General features: G+C 36.2%; 1 protein-coding gene across 50 annotated transcripts in view; it reads right to left on the reverse strand.

Annotated features, from left to right (window-relative positions):
- The window catches only part of FAM49B (family with sequence similarity 49 member B), a 175,573-nt gene that overhangs the window by 21,146 nt on the left and 138,402 nt on the right, over positions 1–16,025 (reverse strand). For 49 of the 50 annotated variants that reach the window (XM_025393604.1, XM_025393563.1, XM_025393572.1 and 46 more), the window contains 2 exons: positions 9,944–10,065; positions 672–777 (listed from right to left, as the gene is read on the reverse strand). Coding sequence is in view for 38 of the 50 variants with exons in the window: in XM_025393563.1 (XP_025249348.1) it covers positions 672–777; positions 9,944–10,065 (228 nt within the window). In the remaining 12 variants the exon portion in view is untranslated. The remainder of the gene's footprint in view (positions 1–671; positions 778–9,943; positions 10,066–16,025) is intronic. The other variant, XM_025393610.1, reaches the window with a different exon arrangement.

Genomic DNA, 16,025 nt, shown 5'->3' on the forward strand with positions numbered 1-16,025 from the left:
TCCCACTTCAGCCTCCAGAGTAGATGGGACCACAAGCAAGTGCCACCACACTCAGCTTATTTTTGTTTGTTTGTTTGTTTTTAAAGACGGGATTTTGCCATGTTGCCCAGGCTGGTCTTGAACTCCTGAGCTCAAGCAATCTCTCAACCTCAGCCTCCAAGTGATGGGATTACAGACAGGAACAAGCACGCCCAGCCTATTTCTCATCTTCTACAGTTTTATATACATGAATTGAGCGTAACCAGTGAAAATTTCAAGAAAACCTCTTTGATTTCTTTGGATGCTAAAGGGTCCTATTATGAGAAATCACTTGGTAGAATCTCTCTCCATCTCTACAGTAAGTCCTTTTCCCATATATGGGAAAGTAATCCTCAGGCCCTTGGTTAAACTTTTGCGTTCTTAAAATCATTTAAAATCAATGCTCGGATTCATGTATGTAAAATCACAGATGATGAGGAAAATAACTTGTGGACAAAAATGGTCTAAATGAATTAAAAGGCCAGGGCTGAAAGAAGATTACACTATAATTTTACAGTCTAACAAACTTACTTTACTTATAAACAGATACTAAACCAAATTCAGCATTATGAACATAAAATACTCTAAACTTCTGGAATGAATAAACATCTTTTTCACTAGGCAAGTCACAATTAACAAAACTTTCAACTTACCTAATCTCTGAGAAAATTCATAAAATTTCTTTAATTTGCCTACTAGTGGAACAACTGCACCCCATGCCTTCTCTTGCAACTTCTCATCTGCTGGATGCTGGATTGCCTTCAAAATTCAAAGAATAAAAATAGTTAGATTTAAAAAAAAATAAAACGGTTCATTTTTACATTAAAATGCAGGCTTTAGCAAACATAGGAAACCCTGGTATAATCTATAAAATACGGAATATTGAACCTAGGAGTGTTGAATATTATTATTTTTTTTTGAGAGAGCATCTCACTCTGTCTGGAGTACAGTACCTCAGGCTGGAGTACAGTGGCGTGATCTTGGCTCGCTATAACCTTTGCCTCCCAGGTTCAAGTGATTCTCCTGCCTCAGCCTCCCAAGTAGCTGGGACTACAGGCAAGTGCCACCACGCCCAGCTAATTTTTTTATTTTTAGTAGAGATGGGGTTTCGCCATGTTGGCCAGGCTGGTCTCGAACTCCTGACCTCAGGTGATCCACCCACCTTGGCCCCTCAAAGTGCTGGGATTATAGGTGTGAGCCACCACGCACAGCTCAGTGTTGAATATTCTACTGAGTGCTAAAGGTGAGTCTTCTCAACTCCACAGACTCCACAGAGGAGTGCTAAGAGTGGGTCTTCTCAACTCTATAGATACTTCAACCTATTAAATTCTTAGTTATCCTTGCAATAGATACGAACATAATGAAAATTTTAAAATGGTCCAATATGTTTGTGAAATATATTATGCCTTGGTACCCAACAGATCCACAAAAAAAATATTGCGTATGTTTCCCATAGCACAGAGTCTCTTAGTATTTCTTTGTCAAAGTATTATTTTAGTAGAAGAAAATAAAACTCAAAAAGTAAGGCAATAATATGCCAACTCTGGGAACAGGCTAAGAAATTTCCAATAATTAAAATTCCAGGGTCCAAACTAGCATTAAGAAAACTACCTACGACTTAAGAACCTAAATCAAGCTGAAACTGTGATTTAAGAATTGTCGGCTGGGCGCCGTGGCTCACGCCTGTAATCCCAGCACTTTGGGAGGCCAAGGCAGGCAGATCACGAGGTCAGGAGTTTGAGACCAGCCTGACCAACACAGTGAAACCCCGTCTCTACTAAAAACACAAAAATTAGCCAGGCATGCTGGTGCGTGCCTGTAATCCCAGCTACTTAGGAGGCTGAGGCAGGAGAATTGCTTGAACCCAGGAGGTGGAGGCTGCAGTGAGCCAAGATCATGCCATTGCCCTCCAGCCTAGGTGACAGAGTAAGACCGTCTCAAAAAAAAAAAAAAAAGAATTGTCACAGACACCTATTCTCTATAACTAAAATCCTATTCTAGATACCAATTTTTCTCAGGCTTTCCTGAATAAGAGGAAAAAACCAGTTTCAAATCTGAAAGGGAAGAAAATATAATCTAGAGATCCTTAATATAAATGACTTCTTCTATACCCAGTCTTTCAAATCATTAAGCAATCTTTTCTGAATATAGAGGGTTATTTCCAAAAATACATATTTTCTTGTCTCTTTCATTTGCCTATAGATGTTTTTTGTACTGCTTTACAGAAGTTAACACATTTTTTAACAACCTGATTTACTTTCTCTAACATCTTGAAACAAACTAAACATACCATCTGAAATTCAGAACTAAACCAGGGACCTGCTTATCCACACTATGAAGATGTTACATGACACGTCTCAATACTCCCAAGGCACTAGTACTCTGACTCCATCCACACAAAAAACAAAAAAACAGGAAAGCAAAATAAAATTGAACCCAGACAGATCTAAAGGATGCTCTGAACAAATTAGCTGCAAACTGAATTAATGGGCTATATACTGGGTAAGCAATTTACTTTATAAGCTTAGGCATCATTTTCAAATTGATGTTTTATTCAATATTTTTAAATGATGCTTAAACCCAATAGAAGCCTGAAGTCAATCCTACTTATGTCATTAATCCAGAAATACTGTAATACTGAAGAAAATCTGACATTACAAAATGTAACAATCCTTTGTTCACATTCTACTGTAATAAGGACATTTCAAAGAGACCCTGATATGCTGATATATATGAAAAAAAAAATCCTTTGGCCTCAGGCCCAGACTTGGTAATGATTTCTATCAGGTAGTAAAAATTTGTTTCTTGTATTTGTTATTCAGCAAACAAGTAAATAAGCCTTTCTGTCTAGTGGCAGCCACCAAATAAGCCAAGATGGGTACACACAATTCCATCCAGGAGGCATGGAGGCAGAAGTAGTTTGATGCAGTGTGCTTTCACTGATGGTCCACCGTTGGCACTACCATCAGTTCTCTTCTCTCCACAGAGATCCTGGACCCACCCAGCCCAATAAAGTGTGCAGACTAAGTCACACAAGGTTATGTCATATATAGGATTCGTGTGTACTGTGGCGGCTGAAAATGCCCAGTTCCTAAGGGTGCAACGTACAGGTAGCCTGTCCTTTATGGTGTTAATCTGCTGAAGTTTGCTCGAAGCCTTCAGTACACTGCAAAAGAGTGAGCTGGACGCCACTGTGGGGCCGTGTCCTGAATTCTTACTGGGTTGGTGAAGATTCCACGTACACATTTTTGAGGTTTTCCTCATTGATCAATTCCATAAAGCTATAGAAGAAGTCCTGACACCCAGCAGATCACCAAACCAGTCTACAAGCACATGGTGATGCATGGGCTGACATCTGCAGGCTGAAAAAGCAATGGGTTGGATGGTCCCTAAATTCCAAAAACTGTATCTGGTTCTTGCCATGCAGCTTGGAGAAGGTATAATGCTCTCCAGCTCCACCTTCACCACTAATATATGTAATGTTTGTATAATTAATATCTAATTAACAACGTAGGACAGTTACGTCTGTTTACAGGTGTTGTCTGTTAAAAACAGTCTGCAGATTATTGAATGCTTTGTCAAATCATAAAACTTAAAGTGATAGTATGTCTTCTTTCTAGTAATATAAACTTTGGAGTTACATGTCAAGTGTTTAAAACACACTGCGTGATACAGGAGGTTTAAAATAAATTCTTTAACTAGCTCTGCAGATTTGTCTGGTGCACATGATTAATCCTACAGTTTTATTGGGGTGATGGCAACGCTGTGCTGATTTACTTTGAAGTGGCTGGGTTCGGCAAGTACAGACTTTTTAAGTTTAGTTTCGCTTTAGACATTTGTAGAGTGGGAGGATGATACTTTAACCCTATGTTGTGACCATATGTAGAAAAATATGGGCTCAAATAGAATCCACATTTTTGAATTTAATTTATTGTTCCATTTGTATGACTGCTGTTTCTGAGAGAAAAGTATGCAGAAATGCCACCATTTCTCAGAATAATAAATGTGTTGCAAGAGGCTTTTCTTAGGAATGAAACAAATCTGGGTTAACCTAAACAAAACTGCCTCAGTCTCCACAGTAGCATTTTAAGTTCACATAAAAGTTCCAATGCCACAGCTCTATACAAATTAATGGATAGTAGTCAGTAGCGCTACTGACACTGGTGTATTGTGAAACTGAATGTTATATAAGTATGAATTATTAACCTTAACTTTTGCAAACTACTAATCAATGCTAGGATGGGAAGCCAGTAGGCTTTAGATAAATACCTTTGAAGTGTGAGAGTAGAAAAAGTCAACTTTAATCAAGTTTGTAAAATACTTATCAGTAACACTAACTTGTGACCATTATGAATCCTTCAGCCACATCAGGGGAAAATAGTTGGCTAATTAGAAGTATGTACATCATTCTTAGACCAGTCAGCCTTACAAATAAAAACATCTTGAGCCAATCCACTCTGTCCACACTCACAGGCTACAGAGAAAAGTCATAATGGAGCCAACAGAAGTTCCTGGTTTCCAATCTAACCATATGTGTTGTCTGCAGTTACTTCTCTTGTCCCTGCTCAAACTACCCTAAAATCCTTATCATTCCACAAAGCTGGAACATCAGATATGTGCCAACATTTACATACCAACACAGTGCATTGCATTTGTCTTTATCATGTTTTCCCATAGACTAGGCTACTGTCTCCCAGGGTAAATTTGAGTGCGAAGGAAATGCAGAAAAGGAATTGCACAATTCTAAATTCTGGATTTGCTGGCTTTAATTTAAATACTGGTTTCTCTGGACCAATTTTTCTCCTATCTTCTCTATGGGATTCAAAAGGCTTGGTTAACTGATTTCCAGGAAATATTCATAGAAAGTTCACAGAAGTTGTTGAGATCTAAATTCCTTTCTACTAAAAAATAATAATAATAGTAACTTAAACCATACATTTTGACTGTATGGAGATTATTCAACTAAAGGAATAAATGTCTATTAAACTAAAAAACAGTAACAACAAAAAAGCAAATAGATAAAAGTTAAAATTTTATTTTCGTCTCTTAAAGAAGTCGATCCTATTTTTCTCGCAAGGATCTAAAAATGCTTTTCTAAATATCAATTCATTCTCACAATATAAAAATGCTCTAGCAAATGTCACCCATTTTCATAACTGGGCACAGATAACTATTTCCCTGGCCCTGCCTTGCCTAGATTTAGAACTGAAGACACTGGCTGCTCCCTTATAATAAATATTTTATGGTTCTTCCTTATACTTCTAATTCCTTGTCCTCTCACAATAATTTCACTCTGTTAGGTAAGGTTTTGGGTCAACACCCATTATAGCCAACATGTAAAAGGGAAAGGGCATTTAGTAAATGTCAGTGGTGAGGTTATTATGGAGCAGGTATAACTCATTTTCAAAAATGTTAAAACTGGCTGGGCACACTGGCTCACGCCTGTAATCCTAGCACTTTGGGAAGCTGAGACAGAAGGATCGCTTGAGGCCAGGAGTTCAAGACCAGTGTGGGCAACATAGCAAGTCTCTCTCTATTTATTTATTTATTTTGACGGAGTTTCACTCTCGTTGCCCAGGCTGGAGTACAATGGTGCAATCTCGGCTCACTGCAACCTCCGCCACCCAGGTATAAGTGATTCTCCTGTCTCAGCCTCCAAAGTAGCTCGAATTACAGATATGCGCCACCACATCTAATTTTTTTTTTTTTTTTTTTTTTTTTTTTTAGTAGAGATGGGGTTTCACCATGTTAATCAGGCTGGTCTCGAACCCCTGATCTCAGGTGATCCACCTGTCTCAGCCTCCCAGTGCTAGGATTACAGGAGTGCGCCACGAAACCCGGCTATTTTTTTTTTTTTAATTTACAAAAAAAATGTTAAGGCGGTTATGGACATATTACATTAATGGAAAGTATTTATTTCCCTCTAGGCAGTTAATCCTAGACAATAAGCATTGTTTATTTAATAGATTCTATCTTAAATCAAATTTTATTCTGTTTTGCAATGTTTAAAAAAATTATTTAAACTAAAATATATTAATATATAATGCAACATCATTAGTATAGTAGTAATAAGAAAATTCTCGGTTTATGTTAGCTTTGCATCAGACACGGTGCTATGCTGTTTACATGGGTTGTCTAATTTTATCTTCACAATAACTCTGTGAATTGCTTCCCCATTTTGCTACTATGAATAAGGCAGCCATACCAGTTTTTACATTGACATTTCCTCTTAAATTACAGTTGTTTGGAATGTTTTATAAAATGTAAGTACCTGGTGCAAGAGCATAAACAATTTTATAGTTTTTTTTAACATACTGCCAAACCGACCTCCAAAAAGACCACCCATTTTACAATACTTCTTGAAGTGACTGAGACTACCATTTCTTCACAAACCAACTAAAACTTCTTCACAGTGATGTGCACTTACTAGCAAAGCTGACCATTTTTTCTGTTGTCTGGGCTTTTTCATAGATAGAAGAGTTGGCTGCTCTAAGTCTTATTAATTAACACTATCAGCAATTTAATTATTGACCTATGACTGTTATAACACATCAGTTATTTGTATATTTGGTATATATCCATCTTTTATTTGTACCTTCCTTTAATTTGCTTCTCTACTCTTCAGAAATCTTTTCTCTTTGTATCATTAAACCCGCATCAACTTCTCAACAAAAATCTCAACTGCCTGAATAGTTACACATTTGTCCCCCATCTACAGTAGATTTAAATACAGCTTTTCAGTTTTCTAGCTTACGTATTTTATATTTCAATGCTTATTTATCTTTTATTACTTCATTTATCAATGTTCAACAATGGTACCTTTGTAAGTTGTTTCAAGCCTGGTAAGATGAATCACTTACCATTGCTTATTACTTTTCCCTTATATTTTTTTGTGTTCTCCAGTGTTATTTTTCTATGTAAACCTTCTCTTTTCTTTTCAACTTGGAGACACTTTCTCACATCACCAATCATGGACTATTTTTGAGTGAACTATGTGTGGCTATGTCTTATAGTTCCTTAGGAAAACAGCACTGCTGAGTGACTATGGGATCCTATGCAAAACTTCAATCTTTGGTCATAGCATTAGGAGATCCTGGCTTCACAGTCCTAGAAGGTCTCTTTGATATATCCTATATATAAACTTTTCTACCACTATACTCTATTCCAGAAGATTACAAACGAATCTTAATATGGATTCAATCAAATCTATAAACAGACTTTAGAGAAAACAGTATTATTAATATTATTATCATATTGTAGAAAGCCTTCCCACACACAGAAGCAGAATAATTCTCCCAAACGGGAAGTACTGCAATTAAAAAAAAAAAACAAACCCAGGTTGGACACACTGGCTCATATCTGTAATCCTAGCACTATGGGAGGCTGAGGCAGGAGGATTGCTTGAGGCCAAGAGTCCAAGACCAACTTGGCCAACAGAGCAAAACCCCATTTAAAAAAGGCCTAAGTGTTCTATTTTTTTTTTTTTTTTTTGAGACGGAGTCTTACTCTGTCGCCCAGGCTGGAGTGCAGTGGCCGGATCTCAGCTCACTGCAAGCTCCGCCTCCCGGGTTTGCGCCATTCTCCTGCCTCAGCCTCCCGAGTAGCTGGGACTACAGGCGCCCACCACCTCGCCCGGCTAGTTTTTTGTATTTTTTAGTAGAGACGGGGTTTCACTCTATATTTTTTTAAAAAAGAAAGAAAGAAAGAAAGGCTGGGAGAGGTGGTTCGCATCTGTAATCCCAGCACTTTGGGAGGCGGAGGTGGGTGGATCACCTGAGATCAGGAGTTCGAGACCAGCCTGGCCAACATGGAGAAGTCCCGTGTCCACTAAAAATACAAAAATTAGCTGGGCGTGGTGGTGGGTGCCTATAATCCCAGCTACTCGGGAGGCTGAGGCAGAACTGCTTGAACTTGGGAGGTGGAGGCTGCAGTGAGCTGAGATCATTTTAGCCTGGGCAACAAGAGTAAAACTCTGCCTCAAAAAACAAAAAACAAAAAAAAAAAAAAACCAACCAAACAGGAAACGAATATTGTTTCTCTCTATAGCAAGATTTTTCTCTTCATAACAACAAGCTTTAAAGAAGTTTAATGACCTAACACTTATAAACAATTTAAATGAATGTGTAGCACTAACAACCATCATAAAAAATTTACCAATTAGTTAATTAAGATCCTACTAAATCATTTAAATCTTTCATTTCCACAAATGTTTGATTTTTCAAAATACGTTTAAATGTTTAGAGAACTTGAATTTCACAGAAATGGTTGTATGCCTTAGTTTACTGAAATCTTAGGGTTTTACTTAAGCCAGTAACATTGCCAAGACTAAAGCCCTTGTATTTATTTGTTCAACAACTAACTGCTTACTAAGTGCTGTAAGTTTACAATGTATTAGGTGCTGATAATAACAAAATATATAAGAAACCAGGTTTACCCTCCTCAAGCTGGAAGTACAGTGGTAGAGAGATAAACACTCAACAGTAATGGTTTACCCTCCCCAAAAAAAGAATGGTTCCCACAAAAGATATGTGTGTAAAGTGGGCAAAACAGTAAGAGGAAGTAGGAGATTATTGGGGGGTTTGAAGAAAAAAAGGAAGGGCATTCTAGACAAAAACAAAGGAAGGGTGCATATCAAGAAACAGAATTCACACCAGAATTTCCCTCAGGTAATGACACTACAATCTGCTAATGTAAAATAAAAACAAGGGCCAGGCATAGTAGCTCATGCCTGTAATTCCAACACTTTGGGAGGCCAAGGCGGGGGGATCACTTGAGGCCAGGAGTTCAAGACCAGCCTGGGCAACATGGCAAAACCCTGCCTCTATTTGGCGGGGGATTAGCCAGGCATGGTGGTGAGTGCCAGCTACTGGGGAGACTGAGGCAAGAGGATCACTTGAGCCCAGCAGGTTGAGGCTGCAGTGAGCTGTGGTTGCACCACTGCACTCCAGGCAGGGTGACAGAGCTAACCTTGTCTCAAAATAAAATAAAAACCAGGGAATCATTTAACTCTCTCTCTTCCCTTACCCTAAAGATTTGGTCAATCACCAACACATGTTTTGAATCACCACCTTCTGGTGTCTGCACTTGATTCTGCCTTCACTTAGTATTCCAAAATGTCAGAAGAGAAATCAAGGTGGATATGGAATGTATGTCCCAAAGAGTGACCTTGATGACCTCTGCACTCTTTGTTATAGAGAATAATAAACAAACCAGAGGATGGGAAGAATCAAGAAACACAGCACGGGCAATGGCTTCAAGAAATGCAGTAATGAGAAGGGGAAAGATGAAGACCCAGGGGACAGGGATTTCCTCTGTGTAGTTCTGGACACCTACACATGGCTATGCTACAGGGAAGAATTCAGTAAAAGAAAAAAGATAGAAGATTTAACTAAGAGAAAAAATAATTCAAAGAGTAAAGTTTCAGAACAGGATGAAGAACAAAGGTAAAGAAGTTAGTCTTGGAAAGAAGCAAGGACACAGCTTCTTCTGAAAAACAAAAGAAACAAAAAATGAGATGAATAGAAATCTGAAAAAGTTCACAAGTTTGGGAGAGGAAAGTTGAGAGAGACCACACTACATATTTTCTTTGTGGTATAAAGTCATGGGGAAGGTGTACTGACTGCAAGGATGATTTCAACTTTCTCCTAGGAAGCACCATATAAATATTGCAAATTTCAGGTATAAGAGCAACCCAAAAAGTAAATAACATTTTCTTAATGTACAAAAACTACCTGTTTATGGAACGCAGTTTTTCCTTTCATGCTCATTTCACTGCTATCACTTCTGAAACAATGCCAAGTGAGCATCCTTCAAATATAATACTTAGTATGAAATATAGAATTCTGAAGTCTAGAAAACAATAGAGATTACAAAGAGGTGGGACAGTAAGTTTTAGTTAACTAGAAAATACATAAATGTGATTTACCTCTCGTATTTCGTGGCCAGCTCCTCTGTATGATTGCAAGTCCTCCAAGATGCCTTCTGCATCTTTTAATACTACATTCACCTGATTATAAATTTCCTTCTCAGACTCTGTAGGCTGGGCATCTAAATAGCAGGAAAGCACAAGAAAATTTACAGTGACATGAATTTTTTTAAATACATGTGTAACTATAAGCAATTAACAACCCAAATTTCCAAAGATGAGTTAATTCTAGTTAATGTTAACTTTGAACTTTTTAAGGAAAGACTAATACTTTTTCCATAGTTCTACATTTAAATGACTAGTTTCAAGTTTATAGATATTACAGAAAACAAGGGAACACCAAACATTATTAACTTAGTTTAAGTTCCAAATTAGGACTTGGTGTATTAAACCAATCTGATAATTATAATTAAAATTTTTAATTGTGATAGTTTTAACAATCACTTTTTCTACTACATCCATCACTATCACTGTAAATGCATCAGAAATGATAGATTTTAATGCAAAAGAAAGCCTACTAAAACATGTTGCTTATCTATAGTTTAAGACAAACTATTTTCATTTTCCTATAAAGTTCATTTTACTTTTAATGACTGAGTTTTGATATCAAAAAGTAAAAAACTTTAAAAGAATAGTTTTTAGGTGCTCACCCCCTTTGCCAGGAATCACTCGAAAGTGTCTCAACATAAATACTATAGGTTAAAGAAGGGAGGATATATATATTTAACAACAAACCCAAGAGAGTATCACTGCACTATTCTGTTGGTGAATACAAGGTCAAGAATCCTATGCAGAGGAGTTCAAGTTATAAAACTGCTCCACAATTACTCAGCTGCTGAAAACTAGACACTTTAAGCTACACTACAACACTATTACTGAAATTTTGAAATACTAAAGAAAATCTGAGTTCCTACACACTTGGGAGTAAGAGAAAAATGAAGGAAGAATTACAGTTATAAAAAGCAGAATCAAGGACACAAAATATGGGCATTTTCACCACCTGTGGTGTTAGCTGCAAAACATATGTTAATGAATGACTAAATCTGGATTTCTCTCTGCTTGACTCAAGTTAACAGAAATCTTGCTTTTAATAATACTGGTCATTTGTTTCTCTAAGGACAAATCTTTTATATTTTAAGAAAAAAGGTGGACTCTAAGAGGAAATGAAGGTTTCTTCATAAATCTTTCCAACTAAGCCACATTCAGCACCACAGGTAAGGCATAAAGCACGTAAAATCATAAACATTTGATTATCATGTTTTAGAGAAAAATGGCAGAATTCCTCCATGCTAAAATTTTCTCCTATGAGGGAAAAGGAATCAGTACGAATTTAAGATGAAGTAAGAACGTTTTTAACACTATCACACTGGTCTTTAAGTTTAAAAATATTTTAACAAACTAAAAAAGAAGGTTTTTGGTAAATCTTTGTCTACCAATCATATAAAATTAGTTAACTAGACTTTTCTGCTCCTTTTCACCTCACCACAAATACACAATGACTTCTTTATTCCTTTACTTAGAACATTGTAAAGAAACTTTGTTACACATGAAACTGGGAGTAAAGATCCCTAAAAACTATAACTTTATTTTGTGCTTGGAGCAAGTAATAATTCAATTCTACCTATTAAACCTACCAAATAGTAAAAAATATACAACATATTTTTTAAAAATTCAATAATTACATTACCAAATTTTAGACTCAACATATGTAAAACAGTACTACAGCAACAATAAAGTAACATTCATAAGTCAACTTAAGAATGTGATCTGTTCCCTTATTTTTCAAATTTCTTTTCAGAAATCATTTTTTTAGGAAGAAAATACTGTGACAAAATAATTACACAAGAGGAGCCAATTGAAAAATTAAAAAAACTCTCTATCCAAGCCTAGAAAGGTATTATTACTAGGAACAAATACTGATATTGCAACTAAATGGTTAGCTTTCTTATAGATCAAGCTTTGTTATTTAGCAGGAATAATTTACTGCTAAATATTTTACATTTAGCCAGACCATATTTTCCAATGTAATAGTCACACATACACTCTTTTTAAAAAAACACACTTCATAACTTTTATACTTACATCAGATGCAGTAGAGAAAAATATGTTTTACATGCAAAAAACGACAGTCTTACACTTTTTCATATGGAATTGTGAAACTACAGACATAACATCAATAGTAGACACGTATCTAGTTTGAATTCATGAAGTGGGAATTCATGACAAAGGACAACAGTTTAGCTATTATACATCAAAGGTATCTGTGAAGTTTGAAAATGCTAGACTATGTATTTTAGGTGTGGTGACTAGCTGTTAACATAAAAATGTGACACTGAGACTTAACATACAAACGAAACATTATCAAGTAGACTTAAGTAGACCTTGTAAGTGGTTAATAACTAGTAAAGGTTTAATAAGTACCAAGAAATTTAAAAATAGAGGAGAAGATTTAAGTTTCCCTTTGGGGTGAGAAAAACACCCAGCACCACAATGATTGAACATTTTTTAGACTGTCACAGGAAAGTCACATTTATAATTTTGAAAGCTGCTGAAGACTGCTGTAGAAATGAAGACAAACAGAAAATAGCAGACAAGTAAGCACTACTTTACTGAAAGCAAGTCATGCAAAAGGGTGAAATACTAGGAAGGGGGAAAAGCTGTATAAAATAAAGCTTTTAATTTATTTATTTATTTTTCAAAAAACGGTACTATATAATGCAACCAAGACTTGTCACTTTGATTTTCCATAGAAAAAAATGGCTTTACTATTAAAAGAAAAAAAAAAGTACCATTTAGTCAGCTTACAAAAGGACATTCAAAATTGCAAAATAATGTATCTACTACTGAGAGTAGTAGACATACTACTCATCAAGCCTAGTTTTTAAAGCTGTTCAAGGGAAATTAAGGCATGTTTCAATTGTTCTCATTGAAGGTAAATTAAAAATTTTAGTAACTTCACACTAATTTCCTATAGGGTGGAGGGTAGAAAAAGAGTCACTAAATATAACTGCTAAAATTGAAGTCATTATAATATAAAAAGAAGGAAGGACTAACTATGAATGAAAAAATAAAAAGTCAACATAAAAATTATAATTGTGATAAGGGGTCTTTCTGCTTTAATTTTACATTAATTCATTTAATAAACCTATGCAATCTATCCCTGTAAGTTACATCAAGACAGAGACTAGAATGTAGAGTATGTACCACTGGTACATATGTAAAACTCAGTTCCTAGATTTTCTATAATACATTTTGAATGAATGAGAGGGTAGAGAGACATAAATAAGTCTCCAGCATGAATTAAAGGAGACTACTATGCTTTTTGATCCCTGAATAAATATCATCCTATATCATTTAAAAAAAATAAGAAAGATGACACCAGAATAAAGATATTTCAAAGTACAGGGCAAAACCAACTGAAACTATGCAAGAGATAATTGAAAAAATTAGAGTAGGTCCCAATATTTCTAAGTGATAAGGGGGAAACAAGTAACACAAAGGACACAAGGAATAGAGGAAATGCATGACTCAATGGAAAGGCACTATAACAGAATCAGAGAAAATATATTCTATTTCTCCCGTAACAAATGACTACCTCTATTTACTCTCCTACTCTGATCTACCTGGAGGTAAGTAAATCAAGTTTAAAAAATACATACTGAACTTCTATCATTTAAAAAGCACTATGCTAAGATTGGGAAAGGACACAAAAATAAATAAAAGTCACTTTTCTCCCAAGAACTAGAATTTAGTGAGCTAGAAGATACAGAAGTTACTTAGGCTAGAGATTTGTCATTAGAATAAGCTATAAATTAACACTGTTGTTATAAAATAGGAAATTCCAACAACTAGAAGAGTATACAGGCCCCCATTCAGTGTTGTTTTTTTTTTTCCAAAGACAGTCTCACTCTGCTACTCAAGGTGGAGTGCAGTGGAGCAATCACAGCTCACTGCAGGGCCACACGTCACTATTCCCAGCTAATTAAAAAAAAATTTTTTTTGTACAGATAGAGTCTTGCCATGTTGCCCAGTCTGGTCTCAAACTCCTGACTCAAGTGATCCTTTTGCTGTGGCCTCCCAAAGTGCTGAAATTACAGCCATGAGCCACTGAACCTAGCTCGATTGAGTGCTTTTTATACGCTGTCAATAGCATAACTGCTGCCAAATTTTATGGAGCAATTTTGGGCTTATGTTTTAACTGAACTATTATTAAATAAAAACAAAATAAAATCTTATCATCTAGGAGTAATCTGTTCTAAGGAAAAAAATCCTTCTATCAAGAGTAAACATTCGACTGAATACAGACTTAACATTTCATGCCTTAAGGTCTCTGTCCATGTTGTTCCTTCTTTCTACTGTCCTTCACTATATTAGTTCAAAACATTCTAATTCACTCTCCAAAAACCAATTCAAACATCACCATCAGAAAGTCTTCCATAATGGGCCAGGTGCAGTGGCCCACACCTGTAAACCCAGCACTTTGGGAGGCCAAGGTGGGTGGATCACCTGAGGTCAGGAGTTTGAGACCAGCCTGGCCAACATGGTGAAACCCCATCTCTACTAAAAATACAAAACATTAGTTGGGTGTGGTGCTGCATGCCTGTAATCCCAGCTACTCAGGAGGCTGAGGCAGGAGAATCGCTTGAACCCAGAATGTGGAGGATGCAGTGAGCCAAGATCATGCCATTGCACTCTAGCCTGGGTGACAAGAGTGAGACTCCGTCTCAAAAAAGAAAAAAAAAGGGTCTTCCATGATGATTCTCATTCTACTCACTGCCATTTAAAGTTAGTATCTTCATAAGCTACATGTTGAAAATAAATAAGTAAAACTATGAGTTTTCTGGCTGGTGGGCATCTGTAATTCCAGTTACTTTTGGGGACTGAGGTGAGAGGGTCACTTGAGCCTGGGAGGTCAAAGCTGCAGTGAGCCGAGATCATGCCACTGCACTCCAGCCTGGGCGACAGAGACTGACCCTGTCTCAAAAACAAAACAAAACAAAATTATGAGCTTTCGTTTCTATCCTCTCCTACTAGATTGAGAGCTCCCAGCACGTATGGGTTGTATCTTAGTTCTATTTTGCATCCCCAGCACCTACTGGCTGGTATACAGGAGGCAAGGCATAAATGTATGTTGAACTGAAGTGAAAAACAGTTACGGGGGTCGTGAGAGGAGTAGTAAGTTAAGGGAATAATGATTTACTTTAAAGACAATCTTAATTTTGTAAACTACAAGATTCCATTAAATTACATTTCAAATGCACTAGAATATATCATTTGTATATAACATGACACAAATAGCCAGGTAATCTGCATGAATTATTTCTATAGTTACCCAACTGTAGAGACATATTGGGATAGACTTAACCAATCAGATTAATAGAAATAGTAAAACTAAATTACTCTGGTGACATGAATATTAAAGTGCACCTAGAAATAAACAATGTAGTACTAATTACTCTATCAAAAATAATGTGGCTTTATTTTAAGTTATTGAGAACTAGCAGATCAACAATGTTGGCAGTTTTGAGTCTGGTATAAAGCAGTATACAACAGTTTAAGAGAGCACCCATCTGATGGGCCAAGGTCACTGTAGTAGCTTAATGATAAGGTAAGCTTTTACAAATGCCTATTTCCAAAAAGAAGAAAAATATAGAAATGGACTGGAGATTAAATTAAGATAATGCCAATGTTAGAATCAAAAGAAAATGTATCTAAAAATCTAAATAAGAAATAACAATGGGTAAACTCTACTTTGGTATACAGTATGTCGCCACTAAATTTCATTTATAGTATACCAGTAAGTATAAAACCAAAAGATCTACATTGGCTGATATAGGCAACAATATCTGCCTTTACAGTTAACATTTATATGTACTTCTGCATTATTGGTTATTATTGTTGTTTGCAATTTTTACCTTTTCCTGTCACTATTATTAAATTATAGTAATGTATTGGGTGCGGTAGCTCACATCTGTAATCCCAGCACTTTGGAAGGCCAAGGTGGGTGGATCACTTGAGCTCAGGAGTTTGAGACCAGCCTGGGCAACACGGTGAAACTCCATCTCTACCAAAAATATGAAAA

Source organism: Theropithecus gelada, chromosome 8, assembly GCF_003255815.1.
Source record: "Theropithecus gelada isolate Dixy chromosome 8, Tgel_1.0, whole genome shotgun sequence".
Taxonomy (NCBI): Eukaryota; Metazoa; Chordata; class Mammalia; order Primates; family Cercopithecidae; genus Theropithecus; species Theropithecus gelada.